This window comes from Eubalaena glacialis, chromosome 15 (assembly GCF_028564815.1).
Source record: "Eubalaena glacialis isolate mEubGla1 chromosome 15, mEubGla1.1.hap2.+ XY, whole genome shotgun sequence".
Lineage (NCBI taxonomy): Eukaryota > Metazoa > Chordata > Mammalia > Artiodactyla > Balaenidae > Eubalaena > Eubalaena glacialis.
Genome location: NC_083730.1, coordinates 93,129,856 through 93,156,763, shown reverse-complemented (window position 1 = coordinate 93,156,763; position 26,908 = coordinate 93,129,856). Strand labels below are relative to the sequence as shown.

At 53.3% G+C, this 26,908-nt stretch overlaps 1 protein-coding gene across 11 annotated transcripts in view; it reads right to left on the bottom strand.

The window, feature by feature from the left end:
• The window catches only part of EP400 (E1A binding protein p400), a 111,525-nt gene that overhangs the window by 36,769 nt on the left and 47,848 nt on the right, over positions 1–26,908 (bottom strand). For 4 of the 11 annotated variants that reach the window (XM_061170183.1, XM_061170184.1, XM_061170185.1 and 1 more), the window contains 16 exons: positions 25,508–25,615; positions 24,378–24,568; positions 23,959–24,136; positions 19,232–19,368; positions 18,042–18,211; positions 17,484–17,658; positions 17,234–17,370; positions 14,271–14,457; positions 11,848–12,014; positions 10,224–10,390; positions 9,132–9,374; positions 7,093–7,257; positions 5,624–5,779; positions 3,821–3,915; positions 3,042–3,313; positions 1,839–1,979 (listed from right to left, as the gene is read on the bottom strand). In XM_061170183.1, coding sequence (XP_061026166.1) covers positions 1,839–1,979; positions 3,042–3,313; positions 3,821–3,915; positions 5,624–5,779; positions 7,093–7,257; positions 9,132–9,374; positions 10,224–10,390; positions 11,848–12,014; positions 14,271–14,457; positions 17,234–17,370; positions 17,484–17,658; positions 18,042–18,211; positions 19,232–19,368; positions 23,959–24,136; positions 24,378–24,568; positions 25,508–25,615 — 2,689 coding nt within the window. The remainder of the gene's footprint in view (positions 1–1,838; positions 1,980–3,041; positions 3,314–3,820; positions 3,916–5,623; positions 5,780–7,092; positions 7,258–9,131; positions 9,375–10,223; positions 10,391–11,847; positions 12,015–14,270; positions 14,458–17,233; positions 17,371–17,483; positions 17,659–18,041; positions 18,212–19,231; positions 19,369–23,958; positions 24,137–24,377; positions 24,569–25,507; positions 25,616–26,908) is intronic. The other 7 variants (XM_061170187.1, XM_061170188.1, XM_061170192.1 and 4 more) reach the window with 3 other exon arrangements.

Here is a 26,908-nt window from a genome sequence, read left to right as displayed (position 1 = left end):
GTCCAGGAAGATCCCACACGCCGCAGAGCAACTAAGCCCGTGCGCCGCAACTACTGAGCCTGAGCTCTAGAGCCCGCACGCCACAACTACTGAGCCCGCGCTCTAGAGCCCACAAGCCACAACTACTGAGCTCGCGCTCCAGAGCCCACAAGCCACAACTACTGAGCTCGCGCTCCAGAGCCCGCGCACCACAACTACTGAGCCTGCGCTCTAGAGCCCACGAGCCACAACTACTGAGCCCGCGTGCCACAACTACCGAAGCCCGCGCGCCTAGAGCCCGTGCTCCACAACAAGAGAAGCCACTGCAATGAGAAGCCCACGCACCGCAACAAAGAGTAGCCCCCACTCGCCGCAACTAGAGAAAGCCCGTGCGCGCAACGAAGACCCGACGCAGCCAAAATAAATAAATAAATAAATAAATAAATATTAAAAAAAAAAAAAAAAAGAACTGTTATCCAGAATACACAAAGAACTCTTAAAATGCAACAATAAGAAAACAAACAACCTGTTTTAAAAATGGGCCAAAGACCTTAAGAGACATGTTACCAAAGGTATACAGATGACAGATAAGGATATGGAAAGATGCTCAACATACATATCATCAGGGAAATGCAGATTAAAACAATGAGATACCACTACACATCTATTAAAACAGCCAAAATCCAGACCACTGACAACAGCAATTGCTGGTGAGGATGTGGAGCAACAGGAACTCTCATTCAGTGCTGGTGGGGATGCAAAATGGTGCAGCCACTTTCAAAGACAGTTCGGCCGTTTCTAACAAAACTAAACATTCTTTTACCGTATGATCTGGTAATCACGCTCCTTGGTATTTGCCCAAATGAATTAAAAACCATGTCCACACAAAAACCTACACATGGATGTTTATAGCAGCTTTATTCATAATTGCCAAATCTTGGAAGCAACCACGTTGTCCTTCAGTAGGTGAACGTTTTTAAACAAACTGTGGTGCTTCCAGACAATGGAATATTATTCAAGGCTAAAAAGAAATGAGCTATCAAGCCACGAAGAGACAAGGAGAAACCTTAAGTGCACATTCCTACGTGAAAGAAGCCATCTGAAAAGGCTGCCTACTCTATGTTCCAACTATCTGACATTCTGGAAAAGCAAAACTATGGAGACAGTGAAAAGATAAGTGGTTGCCAGGGTTTCGGGGCAGGGCTGGGGGGGAGAGGGATGAATAGGCAGAGCACAGCGGGGTTTCAGGGCAGTGAAACTACTCTGCATGATCCTCTAACGGCGGGTGCGTGCCATTATACACTTGTGCGAGCCCACAGAACACCCAAGGCCAAAAGCAAACCCCTCTGCGCACCGCGGACCCTGGGCGCTGATGATGAATCACCGGAGGTGCGTGGGCTGTAACGAGAGCACTACTCTGGCGCGGGGCACTGACGGTGGGGGCAGCTGTGGGAAGGCGGGAACCCTGCGCGCCTTCCCCTCGATTTTGCTGTGAACCCGAGACTGCTCTAACAAACAGCCTTTGTCTTAAAAAGTCATCTGTAACGTCAGAGGAAAAGGAGGAAAGAAAGACAAGTCAGCATCCGAAGCAAGACGAGTGCATGGAGGGCGGCAACCTCCCTACACAGAGAACGCAGGAAAGAGCTGCGGTGGAGGCCGCTCCCAGTTCCGTCATTTCCACTATTGCTGTTCCTGATCTGAGAGGCCTAAAGTGGACACACCCTGAAAGCTGAGCCAGGGCAAACAAAACAGAAGGGAGAGAAAATACCCTCAGGCTGAACCTAAAAATCAGGCCAAAGCAGTGAATGAAGCTGCAAGCAGGGTCTGACACTCTACGTGGGGCAAAGAGAGACCATGACCTGGGTCTGGCGGGGGAGGGGCTGATACGGCCGGTGGGCCCCAACAGCATCTGGGCTTCTGTTTGTCTCTCTCTCTCTCTTTTCTTGGCCTTACTGAGCGGCATGCAAAACTTCCCGGACCATGGATCGAACCCACGTCCCCTGCAGCGGAAGCGCGGAATCTTAACCCCTGGACTCTTAAACACGTTTCTCATCATGCAATGGTAAATCATTCCTGTGGTTTCTTAATAAAATATTGTTATGGGGCTTCCCTGGTGGCGCGGTGGTTAAGAACCCACCTGCCAATGCAAGGGACACGGGTTCGAGCCCTGGTCCAGGAAGATCTCACATGCCGCGGAGCAACTAAGACAGTGCGCCGCAACTACTGAGACTGTGCTCTAGAGCCCGCAGGCCACAACTACTGAGCCCACGTGCCACAACTACTGAAGCCTGCACACCTAGAGCCCATGGTCCACAACAAGAGAAGCCACCGCGCTGAGAAGCCTGCACACCAAAATAAATGAGAAGCCAAAAATAAATAAATAAATAAATTTTAAAATAATAATAATAATTTTTTTTTTTTTTTTTGGCTGCATTGGGTCTTCGCTGCTGCACGCGGGCTTTCTCTAGTTGCGGCGAGCGGGGGCTACTCTTTGTTGCGGTGCACAGGCTTCTCATTGCGGTGGCTTCTCTTGTTGCAGAGCACGGGTTCTAGGAGCGCGCTGGCTTCAGTAGTTGTGGCACGCGGGCTCAGCAGTTGTGGCTCGCGGGCTCTAGAGCACAGGCTCAGTAGCTCTGCGGCATGTGGGATCTTCCCGGACCAGGGCCCGAACCCGTGTCCCCTGCATTGGCAGGCGGATTCTTAACGACTGCGCCGCCAGGGAAGTCCCTAAAATATTATTTTAAAAGAGCAAAATGGAGAAAGCCGTCTACAACACAATGGTCTGGCCCCCAGCCCTGAATGAGCACGGTGCTGTGCTCTGCACACAGGCCCAGGCAAGTGGGGTACAGAACTGACCCGCAGGAAGGGGCACACAGGCTCCCGGAGGGTGGAGAGGCCATCTGGTGCCAAAGCTGAAGACTCTGAAACAGACTTCCGACAGACTCCAAGGGACAACCCGGGGAGAAACTCAGAGGAATGAGATGAGCGTCCACAGAACAACAAAAGCTGCTTGGGTGCGACACAGCGACCGAGTAAAGAACGCTTACAGCACGCTACCTTACCTGTCCATGACGTCCTGGAGGGATTCCTGACGTTGAGTCAGCGACAAAATCAGGTCCCTGTGACTTGTCGAGGGTGGCGTGTACCGGCTCGCGGGCCCAGCCCCCTTCCCATGACCTCCGTCAGGAGCCCCGAGCCAAAGCACCTGCCCTCTGCCGGGCAGGGAACAAACCCCCAACAGGTCTCTGCCATAGACGGGGATGCGAGAGCAGCGCCGTTCGTTGACAAAATAAATCTGGTCCAGCCGCTCTTTCAAAAGTCTGGTCTTTTCCTCCTTCATCAAAAACAGGGATGAAAATGGTTACTGAGAAACAGCACGGCCAGTTCCCAGCCTCACCGAGCCCCATGGGTCCCTCACGCACGGGGACCGGCCGCAGAGCACGCTTAGACGTGCGGGGCCTGGCTCCACGGGAAACAGTGACAGAAAAGAGAGCAGAGCAAATGGGCGCCGTTTTCTCTGCCAACGTGTAAAGTATTTCTTGAGACACAGTGAGCGTTTCTAATGCCTGGGAAGACCAGCAGAAGAATACAAAAAAATGTGAAAGGGGATTTTTGCAATCCTAAAGCCTGGTTTCATTTCTTTTAGTAGGAAAAGCGTCTTTAAGATCAAAATTCTCTAATTTAGAGAGACAATGTGTTTTTAGCAGCAAATAAACTGATGCCGCCTCGCAGAAGCGGTTAAGTATCACAACCCTCCCGGGTGACAAGCAGCTCCTAAGAACGACTTCCGTGCATGCAGGGGTGGCGCTGGCACCGTGTGCTGGGGTCTGCTGCCCCGTACCTGGGTCGGCCCGGCGACGGGAGAGGCTGGCTTGGAGGCCACTCCAGGTTCTCCTGCGGCCAGGGGACTGACTGCCACTCGGCCGGGCACACCCACTACAAAGGCAAAAACAAAGGGTTGGCATACAAAGCTACCAGCACGCCCTCCGGAACATGGTCAGCTTTCACTAGCACATTTCTGGAGTGGGTCAACCGTTCACAACCACCAGTGACGTGCTCCCACTCTCCGGCCAGGGTCTGAGCTGAGCACCGCGATCTGCCTCCTTCCTTTGGCAGCGTCCGGCGTGACCTCAGACCCGCGGTCACTTCCGTCACTGCGCCAAGCAGCAGTCACACGGGCCCAGTGCTCCGCTGCCCTTGGCATCTCGGCAGCGTTGACCTGCGTGCCCGGGACAGAGGGATGCCAGGGCCCCACGCGGCCTGCTCCCATCAGCCACGCCACACTGCCCGTCTGACAGAGGCTCCTCCGCAAGGGCCTGCGGAAGAGGCGACTGAGGACCGAGAAGGGGCCACTTGCGGGGAGCGACAGGGAAGGGTCGAGGTGACTAGAACCCAGCGGCCGGACTGGTGTCAGGTCGGGAACCTGGGGCCCGCAGAGCAGGACTACGCGCCCTCCAGCGAGGGTGCCGGCAGCTGGTTCCAGGAAGCAGGGAGAAAGCCTGAAGAATAGACCAACCGAGCAGAGCTGCGCAGCCTGGTTGGGAGGTAGAGTGGCCGCCAGGCGATGCTGCCAGCCTCACAGCTCCTCCAGCACCCACCCACTGACAGAGCCCAGTGGGGACGGGGTGCAGAGGCCCCGCCCCAGCGGCACCACAGACGACCCAGGGCCCGGGGCTGGGCAGTGACCAGGGATTCCACTAGGGAGAGGTCCCTGCCGCTTGCATACATCAACCCAAGTGCCCGCGCCCGATGTTTGCAGTGTGGGTGTATCTGGAGAGCAGGGGACCCTGGCGGGAAGCAGGCTGCGGGACAGGCAAGGAGGAGCACTGGCCGCAGACAGGTCCAGGTCCAAACCCTGCTCCGTTACCTGTCCAAGAACTTCTAGCATGTTCCCTAAATGTATCTGTAACATTAACAAGCAAAGTTTCTCATGATTCCAAGTTTCTTGTCAGAGAAAAACCAAATCAAACATCTAAAGACTGAGTGAGGGTGGGTATGTTCAACCAGTACCTTCGGGAACAAAAGAGAAAGAAAAGAAACCAAGCTGACACGGGCCATCTGTGGAAATCAGAGGCGGCCACAACTGGGGCTACCGGTTCTGAGGCATCACAGAAATCATCCGTGCTCCCCACTTGCCTCACAAGCAAAGAAAGTCAGAAAGAAGTTCCAGGGACTTCCCTGGTGGTGCAGTGGTTAAGAATCCGCCTGCCAATGCAGGGGACACGGGTTCAAGCCGTGGCCCAGGAAGATCCCACATGCCGTGGAGCAACTGAGCCCACACGCCACAGCTACTGAAGCCCACGTGCGTAGAGCCCATGCTCTGCAGAAAGAGGAGCCACTGCAACGAGAAGCCCGCGCACCGCAACAAAGGTAAATAAATAAATTTGTAGAAAGGAAGAAAGAAAAGAAGGAAAGGAAGAAAGAAAGAAAGGAAGAAAGGAAGAAAGAAAGGAAGAAAGAAAGAAAAGGAAGAAAAAAGGAAAGAAAGGGAAGAAAGGAAGAAAAAAAGGAAGGAAGAAAGGAAGAAAGAAACAAAGAAAGGAAGGAAGGAAGGAAAGGAGAGGAGAGGAAAGGAAAGGAAAGGAAAGGAAAGGAAAGAAAGAAGTTTCAAAACCAAGTCTCCTTCCGGCTCACAGCACTCTACCTGGCGGGGTCATGGGCGCGGGGCTTGGGCCGCCGGCCGGGGGCTTGCTTCCCAGGGCGTTCAGGGCCCCCGCCTGAGACACTGTCTGCATCACCACGGGGCCTGGAGGTCGCAGGTAGGACTGCCCGGGCGCGGACACAATCTGGAGGACGCTGCCTGCAATCACACGTGCACGGGGGTCAGTCACGAGCCGAGTGTGCCTTCAACCCCCAGGCTGCACCCACTTCCTAAGGTGCAGAAACAAGGCAATAAACCGAAAATCCAAAATCAAATTTCCTCCAATGAGGCAATGCCAAGTTCAGTTACTTGGAGAAAAATGAAACTATTTCATTCACAATGAATGAAAACGCCGAGGATCAAAGTCACTTGGCTTAATGTCAACAAAAAGCTCCTCTACTCCTTGCGATGCCTGACTGATTTCGGGTAACGCAGCGAGTACCCGCTCAGCATCTGTCACATCTGCTCGAGGCCTGAGCCAGTCACGGGTTGGAAGGTCCCAGCTCCCAGATCACATACTGGGTGCCTGCCAACCAGACAAGCTGGACGAAGAAATACCAAAACACTCGTTTTTTCTTAGCCCAAATGCTGTGGCTCTATAGCCACTGTTCCAGGAGCCTGCCATTTTCAACCTCTCTGTGATTACGTCTCCTGGCATCTTTTACTCCGGAATCATCCTCTACAAAAACTAGAGTTCACCAGAAATTTTAAGAGATGACCTCGCTCCTTTGGTCAAAAAACCAGAGGAATATGGAATAAAACCAAATGAACCCGTTTCTTTGCTGCAAGTTTCCTGGAGGCCTCTGCTCTGCTGAGGTGCATGTCCCCAGCGTCCACAAAGAGCACCCCAGACCTGGCTGACACCTGCACCTTCCGCCCCGACGAGCGCCGTGAACGACGATGCGTCGGGGGAGGCCGCCTGGGGAGGTGGCCGGACCCCCCCCCCCACCCGGGTCCTACCCTCCAGCCGAGCCACTGAGGGTTAACATGAGCTAAACCGCATCCCCTCGTTTCCTCCGAGAAGCGCTTACTACACGAACGCAGGGTTCTCAGCCAAAGGCTTGGAAGGGCTTTGGTCTGCCAAGTTTTAAAATCTGTACGTAAATGAAAATAATTTCTCCTACATAAATTGCTAGACCTTTGGCATTTTTAGGACAATTTACCTCACAATGAAATTTGAAAGGAGCAAATATTTCTATTTTGATTTTTAAAACAGGGAACTTCATTCAAAGGGCAGATTTTATTTAAAAACGACTATCCTCTATTTAACATGTGTCAAGGGCCAGGCCACCAGGTGATTTACCCGTTATCTCCCAAGTCCTCTGAACACCAACGAGGTGAGACTCATTAAGGCCATTTACAGGTGAAGCACCTGTGATTAAGGGGGCCAAAGTCACAGCTGCAGGGGGGAGCCGCCGGGATGCCCCGGTTAAAGCCTTCGTGGGTCACCACCCGTCGTCAGCGAACCCTACCTTGGAGCTGCAGGGGCTGGCCGGCTGTCAGCTGCCGCAGCTGGCTATGTGACAAGGTGAACTTGTTGCCCTGGAACTGAAGCGTCACGGGGCTCTCCGGCTGGGCGACTCGGCTCGGCGGGCCCGCGAGGGAAGCCAGCTGGGCTATTTTGACCACCTCCCCACCTGCAGAGACGCAGAGGAGACGAGAAAGAAAACTCTTGGGAAGAGTTTTCGATTGCTATACTGACGATCACTTGTCACAGAGAATGACCGTCTGTAGCAAACTGAAGTGTCACAGAAACATTTATTAGGTATTGCTTTCTAACACTTTCAGAAAATATTTTAATAGAAAAGGAAAAACAATTAAAATTAACACCAGATTTTAATGGTTAACTTCATCATAACTGGTAGAAATTTTAGAGTATCAGATATTAATATAATTAACCAAGCCCTTAAGGAACATTTTGCTTTTCTTTCCTGGCGATAAAAAAGTAGCAAACATCAGCAGTAGCGGAAATGTATTGGTCATACACTTTGAAACTCTCATATCAACCTCTTAACGTCAGAATCCTTTCAGAATGTGAGAAAGTACATGTCCAATTTGGCTCACAGAGATAAACAAGATTCTATCACTATAGATATAAAATAGAGAACTAGCTTCAATTATACCCATACCCTTTTCAAAATGTGGGAATGTATTTAAGTACATAAATACATCACACTTTATGATACAGTGTTTCACACTAACTTGAACTAGATCATAGGATTCGGTCTGTAATTTTAACTGTGAAAAAATGCGAGATTTAACATTGCTTAAAGCATTTTTTCTTTTTTTAAAACAGAACTCAGATGGAGTCATATGCACCTAACTCAAAAAGGTACCACCTTCAAACTGTAATTGAATAATAGCTTTAAAGGCTTTTTTTTTTTTAAACCCAATGGTTGATATTCGAGTCTAAATGTTCCTCCCATGAAAATTCAGGCCAGAATTAGTAGTGATGCTATAAAGAGGATAGTTAGCAAAAGACGAGGAAAACATCCAAGGATATCTCGCCCACAGAAACCATAAACAAGGAAAGGAAAATGGAAAAAGAGACGCAGAGATCTGTGCACAGAACTATGACTCTCCCACGAGCCCTCCTCAGTCCAGAAGTGGAGGCGTGAAAGGCGGCCTGGCCCTGCGCCCCCCAAGCACGGCTCCTGGGTACACCCCTGGGACTCCTATCCCTGGCCAAAAAGAAAGAAAAACCGAAATGTATGCAAGGGCTCCCCTCCCCTGGGCAATGAACCAGGATAAGTGCTTTGCATTTGCTGGCACGGAAGACAGAGGCTCATCACAAGAGAAAACTAGCCTGAACCCGGTGTCTCCTCGTGACACTACTTCTCTCTCTCTCCTGTCTCTCCAGAAAGGCCTCAACACAACTTGTGCCAACAGATAAAGTGCTCCAGGTAGCATCTGAGAAATGGTGTAGCCCAGGACAGTTTCCATCAGGGTACTTCCAACAGCAGGATGGACAGAGGTAGTACCCTAATCGCGCCGGTCACAATAAAAAGTTCTATTTAAAAAATGTAAGAAGGTTGCGATGTTTCAGTGAATTATTACAAAATGTCTCACTTGAGCAATAGTCATTCCAGATTTAAATTTGGTAATAAGCAAGAGAGTAAAAGGAAGTCGAACCCTAGTTCACAAGGCTTTCGTTTTATTGCCCTCTGCTCTCCGAGGGGCCCTGGAGGCTGACGGAACAAACCCGCAGCTCACTAAGGAGAAGTGCCATCCTTGGCCACCGAGGCAGAGCACGAGCACGGGAGAGAAGCAAAGCTGACGGATGGGGTCGGAAGGAAGGACAGAGAAAGGACAAGAGCCTGGACTCTGGCCCTGAGCGAGCCCTCCCTCTGTAGATTTAGGGCTGGAAAGGACAGCGTGGCGAAAGGCAGCACCGGCCACGGGGTCGGGGAGACAAAGGGAGTGGACGGCAAGGCTCTGCACACGCCGCTCGTGTGAGCGCAACGTCCTCGTGCAAAGAGGCGGCAGACCCAGGAGAGGCGAAGCCACTTACTAGGCAGGCGCGCCTGGGCCTGCGAGGTGAGCACCAGCCCCTGGGGCGGCGCGCCCTGCCCGGCCGCGTGCGAGGGGGCCGGGGCCGGGGGCTGGGGCGGGCCCGGGGCGGAGGCCGGGGCAGCGGTTGGAGCCCGCAGTTTCACAGGATGGGCTGGGCTAGGTGCTGTGCTGAAGGTCGAGGCGGGCGGGTGTCTCGGAGCACCGGTGGAGGCCTGAGAGGTCTGAAACGGGGCTGCTGGCGCTGCAATCGATAAGGTTGGTTTGTGCAAAGCTGTTAGAGGTTCTTCAGAAAATGCAGTATTAAACCCGAATTTTAAAGAAATAAAACAAACATTACTTCATACCGCCTCTCAAAGGAGACGCCCTCTCTAAAAAGGGGGGTGGGTGGTCTACAGGATGAGAGAAATCTAATTTTTTATCCGTCGTTAACTATTGGTATTTTCACTTCGAGCCACCAGTCCATGACACGGTGCATTTCTGGAGTAAACGGGAGCGTCCCAAGCCGGCCCCTGCGGGCGTGTCCGTGAGAACCACATCTTAACCACGCACGGAGGTCAGGCAGCGCTGGCGTCCCCAGCTGCACGAGGAGCTCTCGCAACAAGCAGCTCTGGCATTTATGAAGATCTCAGAAAAACACAGTGGACTTGACATTGAGGACCCCGTGGGTTAGAGTTAGAAGATTATTTTTATTACCTTTTCTGCCATTTAACCCTATCCTTCTTCAAGTAACAATCAGGTTACATTGAAGCGGTGGCAGAGAACACAAAAGCAGACTTCCTCAGAAGTTTCATAAATGACTTCGACATGCGTTTCCCGACATAAAAAAGAACGTTTCTGCCGAGGTACATCTTCACCATCACACCAACAGTAACTTGACTAAGAAGGGGATATCTTGTACAGTTCAAAGACATAAAAAAAAGCTTAAAACTCACGTGAGAACTACACATGGTCTCCTGGGCAGAGCCAGAGTGGACGGTCCCACTCCTGCTCAGAGGAGTGGTCACACGTCCCCATGGGGCCAGGGAAGCACGAGGAACTTCTTCCACAAAAACCCTCTGTGGTGCCGAGCACACCCCCACGAGAGGCATACCTTTTGCATCCGGATTTGCAGAGAACGTGGCGATGGGCGGCCGTCCTCGAACGTGGCCCTGCGGCGTGGCAGTGGCTGTGGGCGTGGCCGTCCGGGGCGGGTGTGTGCTGGGGAAAGCCACGGTGCGGCCCTCGGGCTTCTGGCCGTACTGCACGGGCTGAAACAACCTAGACGCCCGAGCGCGGGCAGGAAGACACAAGCACTGCTGAGACGCGGCAGGCACGGCCTCCTGGATGGGCCCTGGGGATACGGGGCCACCCCGCGGGCAGTGGGGTTCCCACCCCGGGTGCAGTTTAAAGAGGGGCGGGGGGATTTCTAAATGCTGTGCTAAGAAGCAGCGCTCACCAGGGACCCTGAGGGAGGTGCTTAGTACCCAAAAATGGTACATCTACCCCAACGCTTGGGCGACGCGGGGGTGAACGTGATTAAGGCCCCATGAACGTGGACTAGAAAAACCACGTCTAACGCATAAAGTCCATTCTGCGACTCATCTGAATACGAGTAAAGCGGGGTGAAAAGTCAACTTGCACGACTAGGTAACAAGGCAGTGCGGGAAATGGAGAGAACAGCAGAAACGGTCAAGGCACCCCACAGGCACCCGTGGGCGAAGCTGTGAAGGGGGGTCCGCACCACGGCTGCTTCGCCCGATGTTACCACAGCGGCATGCTCCTCCCACTCCTTTAACCTGGAAAACCACGACGGCAGGACTTCTACACCGAAACCCCCGTGCAATGCGCAGCCAGCAGAAAGCCACTGAACGAGGCCGGGCCAGCCCCGAGAGGACTGCGGCTTCGTTGCCCGGGCCGTGTGTTTAACTGAGGGCTGCAGGCTCCTGTGAGCGTGGGCCAGGCAGCTGAGGCAAGGGTGGTCGGATCCAAGTCGCCAGGGAGGTCACACAGAAGAAAGGCAACAGGAATGGGCTGCCGTCTGCAGAGCTGGCCCGTTTCTCTCTAAAGCACCTGTTTGCTTTCCCTTTGTTTTTAGCGGGAGCACAGAGCTGTGCACAAGTCCGGCTCCACGGGGGTAGCCTATCTTGAGTCACGTGTTTCGAGTTCATCCATCTACACGCACTGCTCCTCCCAGTCTCGTGGCACCTGCATCATGTCCCCGGAGGCCCTTGATGCTGCAGTCAGGGGTGGAGCCTCTGCCAGACCTCGGGGCCCCAACCCCGCCCCCCCCGCACTGCCCCCCTGCCCTCCAGCTCCGACGGCTGCCACCACACCCGCACCAGGTCAGAGGCGGCCTGACCACCCCGCCCCTGACCACCTCCCCACGCAGAGCCCTCCCAAAGCCCAACGCTTCTTCAAGATGATGAAAAGAGCCTCTCCTGCGCCCTGAGCACCCCTGCTGTTTATCCCAGGATCCAAGGACATCTGGGCAACTTCCAGGAGAAGCAGAGAGCCAAATTAGATGATGAGCCTTTCTTTCCACAGGCTGTAGCCCCAGTTCTCGTGTGGAGCTCCAAGCCGGTGGTCCCAGGTCTGCCCGAGAGGCTGCGGGGCCGGGGTCCCTTTCAGCGGGAGGAAGAGGGGATGCCACCCAGACCCCACGACACACGACCAGCCAGGACCCAGCCAGAGCCGGCCGGTGAGCAGGAAGTGGCGCTCCACGCCCCACTACACACCTGCCGGGCTTCAGTCTGACGGCCGTTGGCCTGCCCGACGGAGGCGGCGCGGTGAGCAGGTCCTCGAAGAGCTTCCGTGTCACCTTCCTCTTACCCAGCAGTTCCGCCTCGTGGTGAGTCATTTTATTTTCTAAGCCAATAAGGTCAAATATAGAAAGGTCGGTTTCCTAAGGAGAAAAAGAAAACAACTTTGCTACAGGAGGCAGGAAAAAAACAACTGACTAGGAATCCAAGTCGATTCCAAACCGGGAAGGCCAGGCCCCTAGCAGCCGTCTTGCTGAGAGGCACCCACCGGACCTCGGTGTGCTCAGTTACCCAACTTAAAGGTGGGAGTGATGGCACGTGGTCATCCCGAGTGGCAGTGGGAAAGGAGAGGGTGGCGCTTAAGAGACAGACTAGACTCAGCAGAGAGGGACGAGCCTGGAAAATACTCGTCTAAACGGATGGAGATGCTTGGCCTTGTCGGGGAGGCTGACGGAGAGACCCTAGCGCGCTGGTGCAGGTGCAGCGGGCGTGTGGCACGTCGCTATGTCCGGAGCCCTGGAGACGTTCACTCCACCTGTGCTTCTCTTGGATGTTCTCACTCCCACCAGGATGGCGGGAATCAAAGAGGATGGACAGCAGGTGTGGGCAAGGATGTGGACACGTGAATGCCCCCACCCCCTCACACCCTGGTGGGGATGGGAAACCTGGCAGCCACCATGCAAGGCCGTTGATCAAAAGGTTAAACATGGACTCAACACGTGACCCTGCAACTCCTCGCCCGTCAGACATGTGCCCAAGAGGAGCCCCACGCCCACAGAAAACTTGCACACGAATGTGCACTCACAGTGCCCAAAAAGTGGAAACCACCCAAGTGCCCATCAGCTCGTGGACGGATGAACATACTGCGGTCCATCCAGACAACGGAGGAAGGAGATTCTGACACAGGCTGCAACGTGGATGAACTCTGAAAATATTATGCTCAAGTGAAGTGAGCCATTGATATAAAATATCTGGACCTGGTGAATCCACAGAGACAGATGCAGGTAAGTGGCTGCCAGGGCTGGGAAGGGGAGGGGGAATGGGAATGACAGTGCGTGTGGATTTCCTCTTTGGGGTAATGAAATGTTCTAGCATTAGTGGTGATGGTTGCACAACTCTGTGAATATACTCAAACCAACAAACTGTACGCTTCAGAACAGTGAGTTTTACGATAATGAACTACCTCAATAAAACTGTTTTTAAAATGAAAACACAACATAAAAACTACTATCCATGAAACGTCTCCCCGCCCCACCGGTATCTTGAGGTAGCCTGCTTCTGATGCATCTTTATCCCCCATGGCTCAATTTTTCTTTAACTCAACGAAAAGCTCATCCCTACGTTACGAGTGGTAATCGTAAGAGTGGATGTATGTATGTGTATAACTGAGTCACTCTGTTGTACACCTGAAAGCAATACTATAAATCAACTACACTCCAATAAACGAGTAGTAGGCGTAGTGGTAGGAATCACATTCGTCGCGTAACTCACCACATACTGCTTACCGACCAGGCCCTTCCTCAGACCATCACGTACATTAACTGACCGACTCCTCACGACTTCCCGGTGTGGTGAGGAAACCGAGGCAGACGGACCAGCCGAGGCCGCACTCCTCATGGGGCAGAGCCGGGACGTGAGCCCCTGCCATCTGGCCCCAGGGTCCCTGTCCTGTCCACACCCCGACCCTGCACAAGCCTATCAAAGCCACAGAGCTGGTTCCTGTTTCTCCGCATTTGTGAGACCTCGGTCCCTGGTCCTCTAGGGTGGAGACAGCCAAGGGGAACTCAGGCACCAGCCTGCCAGCGGCCGGCTGGTCTGGGCAAGCTCTCGGCCTGCTGCGTGGAAGCCGGAGCAGGAATGGCGGCCCCTGAGGGCTCGGCCCCGCCCTGCTGAGAGCCACGCGCTCGGCACGCTTGTGCTCAGAATCACCCCACCTATAATCCAATCTCTTTTGTTTTAAAAATTTTGGTTTTGGAAAAACTTTCCAAAATTACCCCAAAATTCAAACACAGAAAGGTATACAACTCTACTTTTTTGGTCAAAAAATAACCGAGTTTCCCCACCTAGGGACGGTTACTAACATTTTAACAGAAAGGCCCCCGCAGGCCTCAGAGGGCGCGCGCCTGTGAGGACACCCCCGCGGTCCCGCAGTTCCGAGCCCTGCTCTCCTCCACATGCTCTGCCGCTTCTCATGGGCCAATGGCCAGGCGAGGAAAACCCTCCCTGCTCCTTCACACTGTGGGCTCAGCCCTCGGGGCCCATTGCAAAGCGGCTTCTAGGTCGAGGGGAAGGCCCAGCATCAGGCGATCGCGAAACGCAGGACGCAAGTTAGTGGAGACCGCCGTTCCGGAAGCACCCGGAACAGACCTCAGGCAGAGCCCCCCGCACCCTCTCCGTACCTTCCAGAAGTCTCCGTCGAGCGCCTTCAGGATGAGCGAGGCCGAGCGGTAGTGCAGCGGCCCCGCCGAGTAGGAGGACTCCGGGAGCCGGGGCGCCACCAGCCCGGGGTGGTTGCAGATGCGCTGCAGCCGCAGGAGGAGGCGCAGCACGTCCACAAAGTGTCCGCTCTTCAGTGCTTCCTGCGTCCTGCGCGGGGAGAGACACCAGCGCTGCCGTGGCTGCGAGCACGTGACAGCCGGGCTCCGCGCCCCCACCGCCCTGGCTCCACAGACACGCCGTCGGCGCGCTCTGCCCAGACCTGGCTAGTACAGCAACGACGTCCGGACCCACCTCCGCGTGGTCAGGGTCCTCAGACTCGCTCACCGCCCCCGTGAGACAGGACGGGCGGCCAGAGAGCCAGGGCGTGCGGCAGACGCGAGCAGCCCTCCTCGCCTCCCACCAGCAGGGACGCCGCCATTCTCTACGGCAGCCACGACGAGCGCCGGCAGGCAGTGGCGGGGTGGGAACACCCGGCCTGGGGGAGAAGGCCCTCGAGGGGCAGGGGTAAGAGCGACTGGACGGCGTGGTCCAGCGAAGGAGGAGACCCACAGGCCTGAGACCACGCCGGCGCCACGGGGGCCACGGTGCGGGGGCTGCACGGAGGCCAGCTGAGACCTCCAGGCTGGGGGCCCCCAAGGGCGGCCACAGAGCACAGCGCGCCCAGCGGGCGAGGCAGGAAGGAGCCGTGGAGCGGGGCGGGCAGGGACTCGGGAGCAGAGGGGGAGCAGAGGGGGAGGAGAGGGGACAGGGGGACGGGGGGACGGCCCGGCCGGTGGAGCACCAGCGTCCTGAGACAGGGAAGCGTAGCGGGGAGCCACGCCTGGGGAAGCCAGTCCCGCACACATGGGATCTGTGGTGCCTGGGGGACAGGTCAAGCCGCCACAGGAGGACGCGGTCAGCCCGGCGGCCCGGGCAGCTCCCGCCAGGACGGAGCGCGTGGGCGCAGAAGCGGAGCGGGGTGGGGTCGGGGACGTGGACGGCGCACAGGCGGTGCCAGAGAGAAGGGGAGAGGGGAGGGCGGCCGTTCAGAGGCCAGTGATATGTGTCTGGATGAGACAGGAGAGAAAACGCGAGAAACCAAGAAAACTGCAAATGGAGGCTCCTGAGGGGCTGGGCTCAGAGCCCGCCGGAAGGCCTGTAACAGAAACCAGGAGGAGGTGTCGCCACCACAGGCGGGTCCACACAGGCAGGTCTGCAGGGCTCTCCGGGAAGGCGGTAGAAACGTGTGACACGGCCGCCACGCAGAGGGCAGGAAGGCGCTGACCGGGAGCGATGCCCAGAGCCCACCCGAGGACCCCGAGACCGTCACGTCAACACGCACCGAGGCGTGCGGGGCACGCCCAGGAGCCGCCGTGGGGTCAGCGCAGGCCTGCTCACGGCCCCCCTTGACTTGACCAACAGGCCCGAGAGAAAGAGGTGCAGGGACCTGAAGACGGGGAAGCTCCCTGCCGCTCCATCGGGACCTTGCGGCACAGGACAACCTAGGCTCTGCTGGCCCAGTGGCTCCGGGATGCAGGGTCCTCTCCTACGGGCACACGGAGAGCATCCCACACTTGACGAGCGGGCCCGAGGTCATCACTGCCAAGTGCAACCCAAGCGATGTCCCACGGCACGCCACCGAACAGCGACAGGGCAGGCGTCCCGAGGACGCCGGGGCTCTGTCTGGGTGAAGGGATGCCCTGGCCGCACGAGCCCGCGCCTGCTGGCCCAGGACCCGCCCTCTGCGCACGCTGCGATTCTCTCTGGATCAGCACGGGCTGAGACAGCTGACCGCCAGCAGGCGCCAGCCGTGCCGCGGGCTGTCTGCTCCCGCAGTGTCCAGGAAGCAGGATCTGTCACTGCACGTGTTGTCAGGGGTGGGGTCTCCACAGCTCCTACGCCTGACTGAGATGGTCAATGGCCTGCCGCAGCACGACGCTGGTTGTCAAGGACTGGCTACTTGCACTCTGTCCTAACGCTGTCTAAAAAGAAGCCTATAACACGAGCAGGCATTAACAGCAAAACCCTCTCCGGCACACTTGCTACTGCGGACGCTATTCGGACAACTTTACGCACTTAAGCACACAGCGCTCGCAGCCAGGCCCAGAGCATCTGCCCGCGTGCTACGTAAGGCTGTGCCAGGCGACTCAGCTCCTGGGGCAGGGCCACCGCCCCACCACCTGCCTCCAGAGCCTCGGGGCCCCAGCCCGCACCTGCGCCCAGGCTTACACCCTCGCCCTCCAGGTCCCGCCCACGAGGAGCGGGCAGGCGAGCCAGGTGAGCAGCCCGCCCGTCACCTGGCACAGAAACGTGGGAGCTTGCTGTGGAATGCTGAGCCCCCGCTTGGGCGGCCAAGGGTGAGTTCGTGGGGAAACTGGTGAGCTCTGCACAGAGGGGTGTAGTACTGAGGGCAAGTACGTGTAAAATCTTCGAAACTTTAATCCCACGGGCTTATTTTTGATTTTTTTTATATAAACTCAGGAACACAGAGTACCTGACAAAAAGAGCCGAACAGGTCACGGGAAGGATCACGGACAGGATGGGGCCCCACCCTTCTAGGGTCCATACGGAGGTGCCCGCGGCCATCCGGTGTGGCCCTGCAGCGCCACCTGCGCCGGACCACACGGCACGCGGGCCTCGGTCCCACATCCGACCCGTGGCTGTGAACGCACGAGCCACCCAACCAGCACGGCCCCCTGCGTGAACCTCCAGCGCGGCACCGAGCGGCGCACGATGCTGTGCTCCTGCTGGGCCGGCTCCGGGCACAGCCTCTGACGGGACCAGGGAAGGGCAGCCCGCCAGCCTGAGAGGAGCGGAGCCGCCAGGGCCGGGCGTGAGCATGGCCTCCAGCTGCAGAAGCCCACCCCCGAGGAGCCTTCTGGAAGGCCAGGGGGGCCCGCTCTTCCCCAGGAAGGTGGCCAGGAGCACGCAGCCCTGAACTCACCCCGGCTGCAGGATGACATCCTCGTACAAGGCCTTCTGTCGACTGGAGAGGCGGCACTTCAGGACGTGCTCGTATTTCTTCGTTAGCTGCTTCTCCACATCTCTCTTAGTTCTCCGCAAAATAAAGGGCTGTGTCACCTGAAAGAAGAAAGTCCTCCTTGTCTCCACTGCAGCCGTGACCCGTCCGCGCTAGGTCGGGGGTGCTTTCCGAGCGCGGCGGCGGGGCGCGGCGGGGCGGCGCGGCCACGTACCCGGTGCAGCCGGATGACCACTTTGTGGTAGTAGTCCTGGCTCTCCTCGCTGGGGGCCTTCAGGGGGAAGTGCAGGTAGGGCCTGGAAAGGCCTGGGACGAGGAAGTGCACCATGGTCCACAGCTCCAGGAAGGTGTTGTGCAGGGGGGCGTCGATGAGCAGGAGACGCTGCTGGCTGCACACACAATGGGAGACGACACCTGAAACGTCCAGCTGGCCGCAGAGCCTTTCTCTGGAGATACTCAAGGAAAGGGACGACGACCCTATGGAGCTAACACACACACGCTAACACACACACACACACACACACACACGCACACGCACGCACGCACACACACACACACGCACACGCACGCACGCACACACACACACACGCGCGCACACACACACACACGCACGTCTTGAGGAATGGACTGAATTAAATGAGCGCCTTCAGTGAGGGGAGAGCCCTTGAAGCTGAAAGGCCATCCTGGGCGTCTGCAGTTTCCTTCGGTTCCTCCAAAGAACCTTTACATCAACAATACCCAGCACACGGCATGCGGAGAGGGGTGGCCAGACCTCTGCAGGGTGAACACGGCCTCCCAGTGCCTCTCGGTCATGCCCTTCACGCGCTGCATCTCGTCGATGACCAGGCACTTCCAGCGCACCCGCGTGAAGGACGCGTAGCCCTTGAAGAACTGCTTGTAGGACGTGATGCAGACGTTGAAGCGGTTGGGCTCTGTCCACCCCTGCAGCACAGAAGCCAGGCCTCACTGTCTGCGCAGGAACAAGCGGCCTGGAGAGGACTTCCGCGCGCGCTCACTACCCACCTAACCTGCCCCACCGCCATCACCCCTCCTCTTCCTTGGTAACCTGCTCTCTCACCACACAGAAAACAGCTGTTTATGTTTTTATGACCTTTTTCTTTAGGAGGCCAAGCACTTGTGTGGACAAATTAAGAAACTGCTTTGGAGGCATTAACAATCGCTTTTGGAAAACAGATCAGCACACAGTATCCAGAAGTGGGGCTCACTTTCATAGTATATCATCTTAGTGATGGAACATGTATTCAGAAGATGATAGGAAATGTGAATATCTATGTTGCAGCTGACTACATTCTAAGCTATTAAAAAGCAAATTAATAACCAGAGAGTAAAAAAGAAAAAAAAAGAGAAAAAAGAAAAGACCCCTCAAAGTACTCACTTTTTAAGTAAATACTACTCAACACAGTAGAGTCTAATCATAAGCCAAAATTGTCTCTCAGATGAAAAATTTTGTAACATACTTTTACTTAGAATCTAGTACTAGAAACTACTGGGCAGAAAATAGAAAAATAAGAGTCCAAATTTGTTTCAGACGCTCATCTGTTTGTCACAAATATTCCTAATAAACACATCCACGGGAATTATTTTACGGATTTGTAATTCAGAACTCAGGATGCATCACAATTTCTTATTTCTGCCTGTGATAACCAACAGGTCTACAGTTTAAAAGGATGACAGCACCTCCGGAGAGCATCTGAGCTCTGGGGGAAGCTCCCTCACTTCCTGGGAGCTGAACACAAGCCCTGCAGGGAACGGCCGGTTTCCCGAGCGTAGTCTATGCTTCAAGGGGGCTCTAAGCCCAGACAACCAGAAGGTCTCGTATCTCACAAACGAGTGACTGACAATAATTACACTAACGAGCACGCGTTGACACTTTGAAACGTGTCTTCTGTAGAAATTAAGATGTTTTCTGCTCAGTTCTATTTCAAGTTTAAACTAACATACCTGTCTCTTTGCCTTGAGTTCTCTACGGCTGCCAACATACAAGAGCGTTTTGAGCCCCGGACACCAGCGCTTCAGTTCGAGCTCCCACTTGAGTATGTTACAGCCCCTCACAACGACCAGATGAGGGCCCCAGTTGCCTACACAGGAGACATACAAGTGTCCTCTGTAACAAAAACCATCTGTCCAGGGCAGGTGCCCGGCGCTGTGCCCGGTCAGCAGGTGTGCATGAGGCCAGGGCGCGACTAGAGCAGACATCGCTGGGACGCGGGGGTGTCCCCACCCGCCCTACAGCGCAGCCGCCACCATCAGGACGGGCCGCTCCCCTGCTCCCAGGGCCACGGCAGGACGCACTCAATGAAGAGGAGCTGAATGAGTGAGCAGCCAGTAAAATGAGAACGTATTCAAACACGACCCCTTAACGTAAGCAGGGGAAGAACTCTCATCTATAGCGAACAATGCTCAGAAAGGACGAACCCTCAGCCTCGAGCCCCGCGGCCAGCACGGCCCGCTGGCAGCCCCATGCTACAGGCGCTGGTCCCACACTCACGCTCATGACAGTCCCCAACCGCTAGTCAGAACACACCCAAACCCATCCCAACCCAGCCCAAAACACACGGTTTCAACTGCAATCTTCGGAAAAGTAAGCGTTTCTTAAATTTCTGGGCAATACACACATAAATTTCAACTTCTGTGCTACAAATAAACATAAACCAAGTTAAAAGTCAGAAATGGTAGGCTTAGAAAAAATATCTGTAACACACGCATCTACAGCCATTACAGCTCATAAGCAAAGTGTTACTATTGAACCTTAAAAAGAACCACCCAAAATGGGAGAAAATATTTGCAAACAATACAGTTGACAAGGGTTTAACATCCAAAATATACAAACAGCTCATAAAACTCAATATTGAAAAAACAAACACCTCAGTCAAAAAAATGGGCAGAAGACCTAAATAGACATTGCTCCAAAAAAGACATACAGATGGCTAAGAGGCACATGAAAAGATGCTCAACATTGCTAATTATCAGAGAAATGCAGATCAAAACTACAGTGAGATATCACCTCATACCGGTCAGAATGGCCATCATCAAAAAGTCTACAAGCAGTGAACGCTGCAGAGGGTGTGGAGAGAAGGGAACCCTCCTACACTGTTGCTGGGAATGTAAGTTGGTGCAGCCACTATGGAGAACAGTATGGAGATTCCTCAAAAACTAAAATTAGAGTTGCCATATGATCCAGCAATCCCGCCCATGGGCATATATCCAGAGAAAACTCTAACTAGAAAAGATACACGCACCCAGTGGTCACAGCAGCATTATTCACCCATCAACAGAGGAATGGATAAAGAAGATGTGGTGTGTACACACACACACACACACACACACGAATACTACTCAGCCATAAAAAAGAATGAAATAATGCCATTTGCAGCAACATGGGTTGACCCAGAGATTATCATACTGAGTGAAGTAAGTCAGAGAAAGACAGATATTATGTTAACACTTATGTGTGGAATCTAAAAAATAATACAACTGAATCCATTTACAAAACAAAGAAGATTCACAGACACAGAGAAAAAAAAAACAACTTATGGTTACCAAAGGGAATTAGGAGTATGGGATTAACAGATACAAACTACTATACATAAAATCGATAAGCAGGGCTTCCCTGGTGGCACAGTGGTTGAGAGTCTGCCTGCCAATGCAGGGGACGCGGGTTTGAGCCCTGGTCTGGGAGGATCCCACATGCCGCGGAGCAACTAAGCCCATGCGCCACGGCTGCTGGGTCTGTGCTCTAGAGTCCGCGAGCCACAACTACTGGAGCCTGCACGCCTGGAGCCCGTGCTCTGCAACAAGAGAGGCCACCGCAATGAGAGGCCTGCACACCGCGGCGAGGAGTGGCCCCCGCTCGCCGCAACTAGAGAAAAGCTCGCATGCAGCAACGAAGACCCAATGCAGCCAAAAATAAATTAAAAAAAAACAAAAAACCGACAAGCAGTAAGGATTTACTATAGCACAGGGAACTATATTCAGTATCTTGTAAAAAAAAAAAAACCGACAAGCAGTAAGGATTTACTATAGCACAGGGAACTATATTCAGTATCTTGTAATAACCTATAATGGGAAATAACCTGAAAAATATATATATAACACTGAATCACTTTGCTGTACACCTGGAACTAACACAATAATATAAATCAACTATACTTCAATTAAAAAAAAAACCACCTAAGAGGAAAATGAACAAGGAAGTGAACAGAAATTCTACAAAGGATGGGACTTCCCTGGCGGTCCAGTGGTCAGGACTCCGTGCCTCCACTGCGGAGGGCCTGGGTTCGATCCCTGGTCAGGGAACCAAGATCCCACAAGCTGCGCGGTGCAGCCAAAAAAAAGAAAAGAAAAAGAAAAAAGAAATTTCACAAAGGGAAAAATACAAGCAGACGATAAACTCTTTGAAGGGCATGACCTCGTGAGTAGGGAAATGCAAATCAACCCCAGGTGCCTTTCCCCCTCCAGTGAAAAACAAGTTTGTTTGTTTTTTTCACTAGCATTTAGCACACTGTTCCATTTCTAGAGAGGAGGGACAAGTGTCTATATATGTGTTTGTGAGCATGTCTGTTGACACTTGGGCAGGACACACACCAGACTGCCCCGAGGGGTCACCACTGGGGATGGAAGCAGGAGGACAGCTACAGACTGTTGGTTGTTTTACTTTAAAAAGACAAAAGTGGTGAGTTTGTGAGGGATTTCAACTGCGAACTTACCAGAACCCCCTCGCTCAGCGTCTCTTGGAGCGAGTCCTCTGCTCCTGAGGAACCGGGAAGCTCCAGTTTTATGGTTCCACAGTGAGGAGGCGCCCAAGGGCACCGGGCCCCAGGGGGTGGGGGCAGACAGGGCAGCCAGGTGGGCCCCACTCGGCCCGTCCTGTGCGGAGGCAGAGCAGGCAGCACACACCTGCCCGCCCTTCCTTCGGGCCCCCCCGACCTGCCGGGCACCCGCCTCTCCCCCAGGGCGGCAAGCTTCCCAGGAGCTGGCCCTCTGAGTCTGTTCCCAGCACCAAGGAGGCCCAGTGACCCCTCCGACACCCGCACTAACACAGACCTCTAACCAGGAAGAGCCAGACCCTGCGCAGCCTGCAAGGCTTTCACCTGGCCGGCCGGCGGCCTTCCTGCCTCTGTGCCCTCTGGCCTCCGCACCAGCCTCAGCACCGTCCCGTGGACACACCGGCAACCCCTTCAGCCTCTGCACCCGCCACCCCACCGCCCCAAGCCCCCCGGTCCTGGTGGCCACGGCTTTCTCAGGCCTCTGCTCACAGGCTGTGCCGGGCACGCCGCACACAATGGAGACGTGCTGCTCCCCACGTGCTGAATCCTTATTCGCTGTGCCTGCTGTGAGCCTCCTCGGGGTGGGGGGGCCCTTTGTTCTGCTCACAGCTGCACCCCCGGTGCCAACAACAGTGCCTGCAACCAGGTAGGTGCTAGGTAAGCACCTACGGAATCAATAACTGATCCATTCGTTTGTTCAACCGATGAAACAAAATCCCCTACTTTTGAAAGTGTACACTGCTTCCAATTTCTTACTATTATAAATACAATAATGAACACTTTTTTCAACTAAACAATAAAATAGTAAGACAAGGTAGCTCTTCTATCTTGAGATAACTATATATATAAAAACTCATTTTAAAGTACTACATTGGACACTTTGTGGTACTGGGTCAAAAACAAACATATTAGCACAAGGAAATAAGGCCCCAAAGTTGATCCATTTGTACTAAAAGTAAGATCAAGTAAGCTTTCAAAACCAAGGGCAAAGAAGAGTTATTTACTAAAGACGCTAAGGTAACTGTGAAAGAATTTAGAGGGGCTGGGGAGGAAGAAACGGCCCCAGGGCTGAAGGAATCTCCATCCAGCCTACTCCGGGTGCCAACTCCCCCTTAACTCAAGGGGCCCCCTCCCTGCTACTAAAGCTCTGACACGGAGATGAAGGCGATGGCCTGTGCTTCCTCAGGAGCTGGCTAAGTGCTGGAGTGTGCGGTTCCGTGCCCCCCCCCAGGTGCTACGGGACACTCCCCTTGTGAGAGGAAGCCTACAAGCCCGTCTCGTGTTAGAAACACGCACACAGGCTCGCCCACAGCCCCACGGCACAGGCGGGGAGCAGGCAGGCGCCAGGCCCATAGCCAAGCGGAGGGCACGGCCTGCTGCGGAGTGCGGGCACTCCGTCCCTCTGCTGCTGCACAGACGCCGAGCCCTCACAGGGCTCCAGGGGTGGCGGGATCCAGCAGAGAGACAGGAGGGCCTGCACCACAGCACAGGGAAGACGCCGATGGGCCTCGGCAGGGCGACCGATCACGCCACGGGGGACGCGCACCCGCCGGCCCACGGGCAGCCCGAGGGGAGAGCCCGGCCGCGAGGACTCATGCCGGCGTGCAGTGGCGCAGAGGCCCTGCCGCCTGGAAGTCCCGAGTCCCCGGTCACACAGCCTGCTGGGTCTTACGTCACGTCAGACTCTGAAAAACGGTGAGTTACTCCATCCAGTGTTTGTTGTGAACGAGTGCTTAGTTTGTTCCCGTGATGAGTGCCTCTGAGCCCAGTTCTCTGAGTCTGGACCAGAGCACGGAACAAAGGAGCAGAGGATAAAGGCCTCTCCCCACCCTCACGCCAGATGCACTGCCTACGGTTCAGTTTCAGCAAATACGAACTGTGCAAAGAACAACAAGCTCTTACCTTCGTTACAGGCTAGGTGCGCAAAAAAAGCAATGATCTGCACTGTTTTGCCAAGCCCAGCCTCATCGGCCAACACGCCATTGAGGCTCTTCCGGTAGAGCCTGGCCAGCCACTCCAGGCCAATCTTCTGGTAATCTCTGAGGGCGCCATACAGAAGCGCCGGCGCGCTCACCTTCACCTGCAGGGGCAGACGGGCCCAACAGGCACATCTCAGAACAGCCATTACAACTGCTGCCAGATCAGTCATATGATAAGCCTACTGGAAAGCCACAAAGGTGATTTACAGATAACAGAAAGAGAAAGATCCTTAATTGCTTTTCCTGACAACCTCTGCCATTGGGATAAAGAGCTCATTTGGAAGGAGGAAGCTTTTCCCCTTAACAGAGACGCCATCCCTCACACAGGGTACAGCGGCTCACCGCGGTGCTGATCCGAGCACTGCCCTTGGGCAGGATGGCTTCGGCCACAGCGGTCACTTCCGCGATGTCCTTTGTGTGAGGCTTCCCGACAACCACTCTCTCTGTGGCTTTAAACTGGTCCATGATGAACAGCGAGTCGATGAGAACCACATCCTTCCGGCTCTCTCGGTCACCTGAGCAGTCTTCCATGTCTGTGATCAATGGAAAAACGGGATTTGCGAGGTTTGAGAGGCTGTGATAGTATTATGAGGCCACTTAACATGACAAAAAAAAGAGAGAGAAGAGAAAAAAGAAAAGGAGTCGCTAGAACCCAAACACTTCAAAGACAGAATTGAGCAGCAAATTTTTGTTTTTAATCCACTTTAGATAGTTAACAATGTATCCAGATAAACAGGTACAAACTCTTACAGAGTTTGTAGGACCACTCTGGAAGGCCCTTGGGTGAAATTGGAAAATGTCTGTGTGGCATCAGGAGCTAGTATCACCCAGAGATTTACGGCCATCTAAGGGTTTAGTGACTGCCCTCCACCACCAAGAAAGGAAGAATCAGAAGCATCATAGTTTGGGCAAGCAAGGGGGCCACCAACCCCTCCTCGAGTCCTGCTGCAGCGTGGGGTCCAGCAAGCCCTGGCCTCCCCACAGAATCTTCTGGGCCCCTCCCTTGCTGCCCCCTGCAGGCAGCCATGTCTGTGGACCAGAACAGGGGGGATGAAAACAAGAACACGTGGACTCTTCCGGGCGTAGTCTGTGTACCTCCTTGGAACGCCCAATAAAAGTCAAGTAAAGTCCTTAAAGTGGGTGTGTTAAATTAAACAAATACAGCACAGCCTGGATAAATGATAAAACCTAGGCCCATAAAATTTGTATAAATCTGGAGAAGAGTATTTCTACATTGTTCACAACTTGATCAAGTACTCTGATAATTATGCCAAGTTAACCAATAAAAAAAAAAAAGCACAGAATTTAATGAAACTATTAATATAAACTTTCATATTACATATATTTTCAACTTTTTATCAGACTGAAAGAAGTGAAGGTAATTCTTAAACTCTGTTTTAAGCACCCTTCCTCTGTTAAGTATTTTGGCTTTTGTTTTCAAAGCTGAATTCTTCAAAGATGTTAAAACAGACCTTCGTCTTCACTTGTCTCTTCACTGTCAGGTTTAGGTTGGGGCCACTGGAAATTCGGCAGAAAGGCACCTTCATACAACTTCATCAAATCAATTAAGGGCAATTCAGCTGGAAAGGATTGTAGGAAGAAAGATTATTTTACACCAATAGTGTCAGCTGGGAAGAAAACACAGTCAGGAGAAGGGCCCTTTCATATACAGTTGACCTTGAACAACTCAGGGGTTAGGGGTGCCGACCCTGCAGTGGAAAACCCGAGTGTAACTTAGTCTGCTCTCCTTGTACGAGGTTCCTCCACACCCGACCAACCGTGGATCGTGTACCACTGTAGTGTTTACTATTGGAAAAAATCCACGTGTAAGTAAGTGGACCTGCGCAGTTCACACCCGTGTTGTTCAGGGGTCAAATGTATATTCCTTTTCCTGGCTTTAAATTAATTCCTTGGGAAATGTATATATTTTCTAAAAGCACATTTATTTTTTTCCAAAAACTAATAATGATTGCCCATTACTGATACAAGATATACGACATTTTCTTTATAAAGATGAGAATCTTTGAAATGAAGAAACTCAACTTTTATTCATACAGGAACAAATATTCCTGAAATAACCTTAATATATGTACAGTAAAATCTACAGATTAACAAACGAAAATATAAAAATACTACTGATAGAAATAATCAGTGGAGATGATACATAAAAATACAAAACATCAAGTAAAAGTCAAAAATAAAACAAAAAATTGTTCAAAAAAGATGATAAAATATTGTTATAGACTTTTCTGTATAAAGAGCTCACCCTAATTGATCAAATAGCCCACCACACTAAAGCCCAATGGGCGAGGGATATGGAGCTGTTTCACACACAAAATACTCTAAAGGCTCATAAAGTATCTCTTTAACTGAGCATCTCCAGAAACCAGTGCACAATGTATCCCCCATTGCATGGCAACCACCTTAAAACCGTAATGCTGGACGAATATAATGACTCAAACGGTCTCAACACTGCGGGTGATGGTATAAACAGGCTTAACTTTTCTGGAAACCAGTATGAAAAGCTGAAGAGCTTTAAATTTCATGCCCTCTGACGTCACTATTTCCCACTCCATGGGTCTGTCCAGGGGAGTAATCGGAAACTTGGACACAGGTTTGTATTCAAACACAGTTCCACAGGGTGTTATATATAACAAGGCAACGAACGCTGTGAGCTGTGTACCTGTGATACGTAAGCCTTTCTGCATGTACACCGTATGTCAATAAAATCTGTGGTCAAAATAACAAACGCCACAGAGAAGTACCCCAAAAGAACAGTATTGAGGGCTCTCTTCGTGTAAGACTTATAATCCAGTGACTTCATTTGCTCATGATTTAAATAAGCTATTCGTCATAGGGGGCTGATAGGTAGA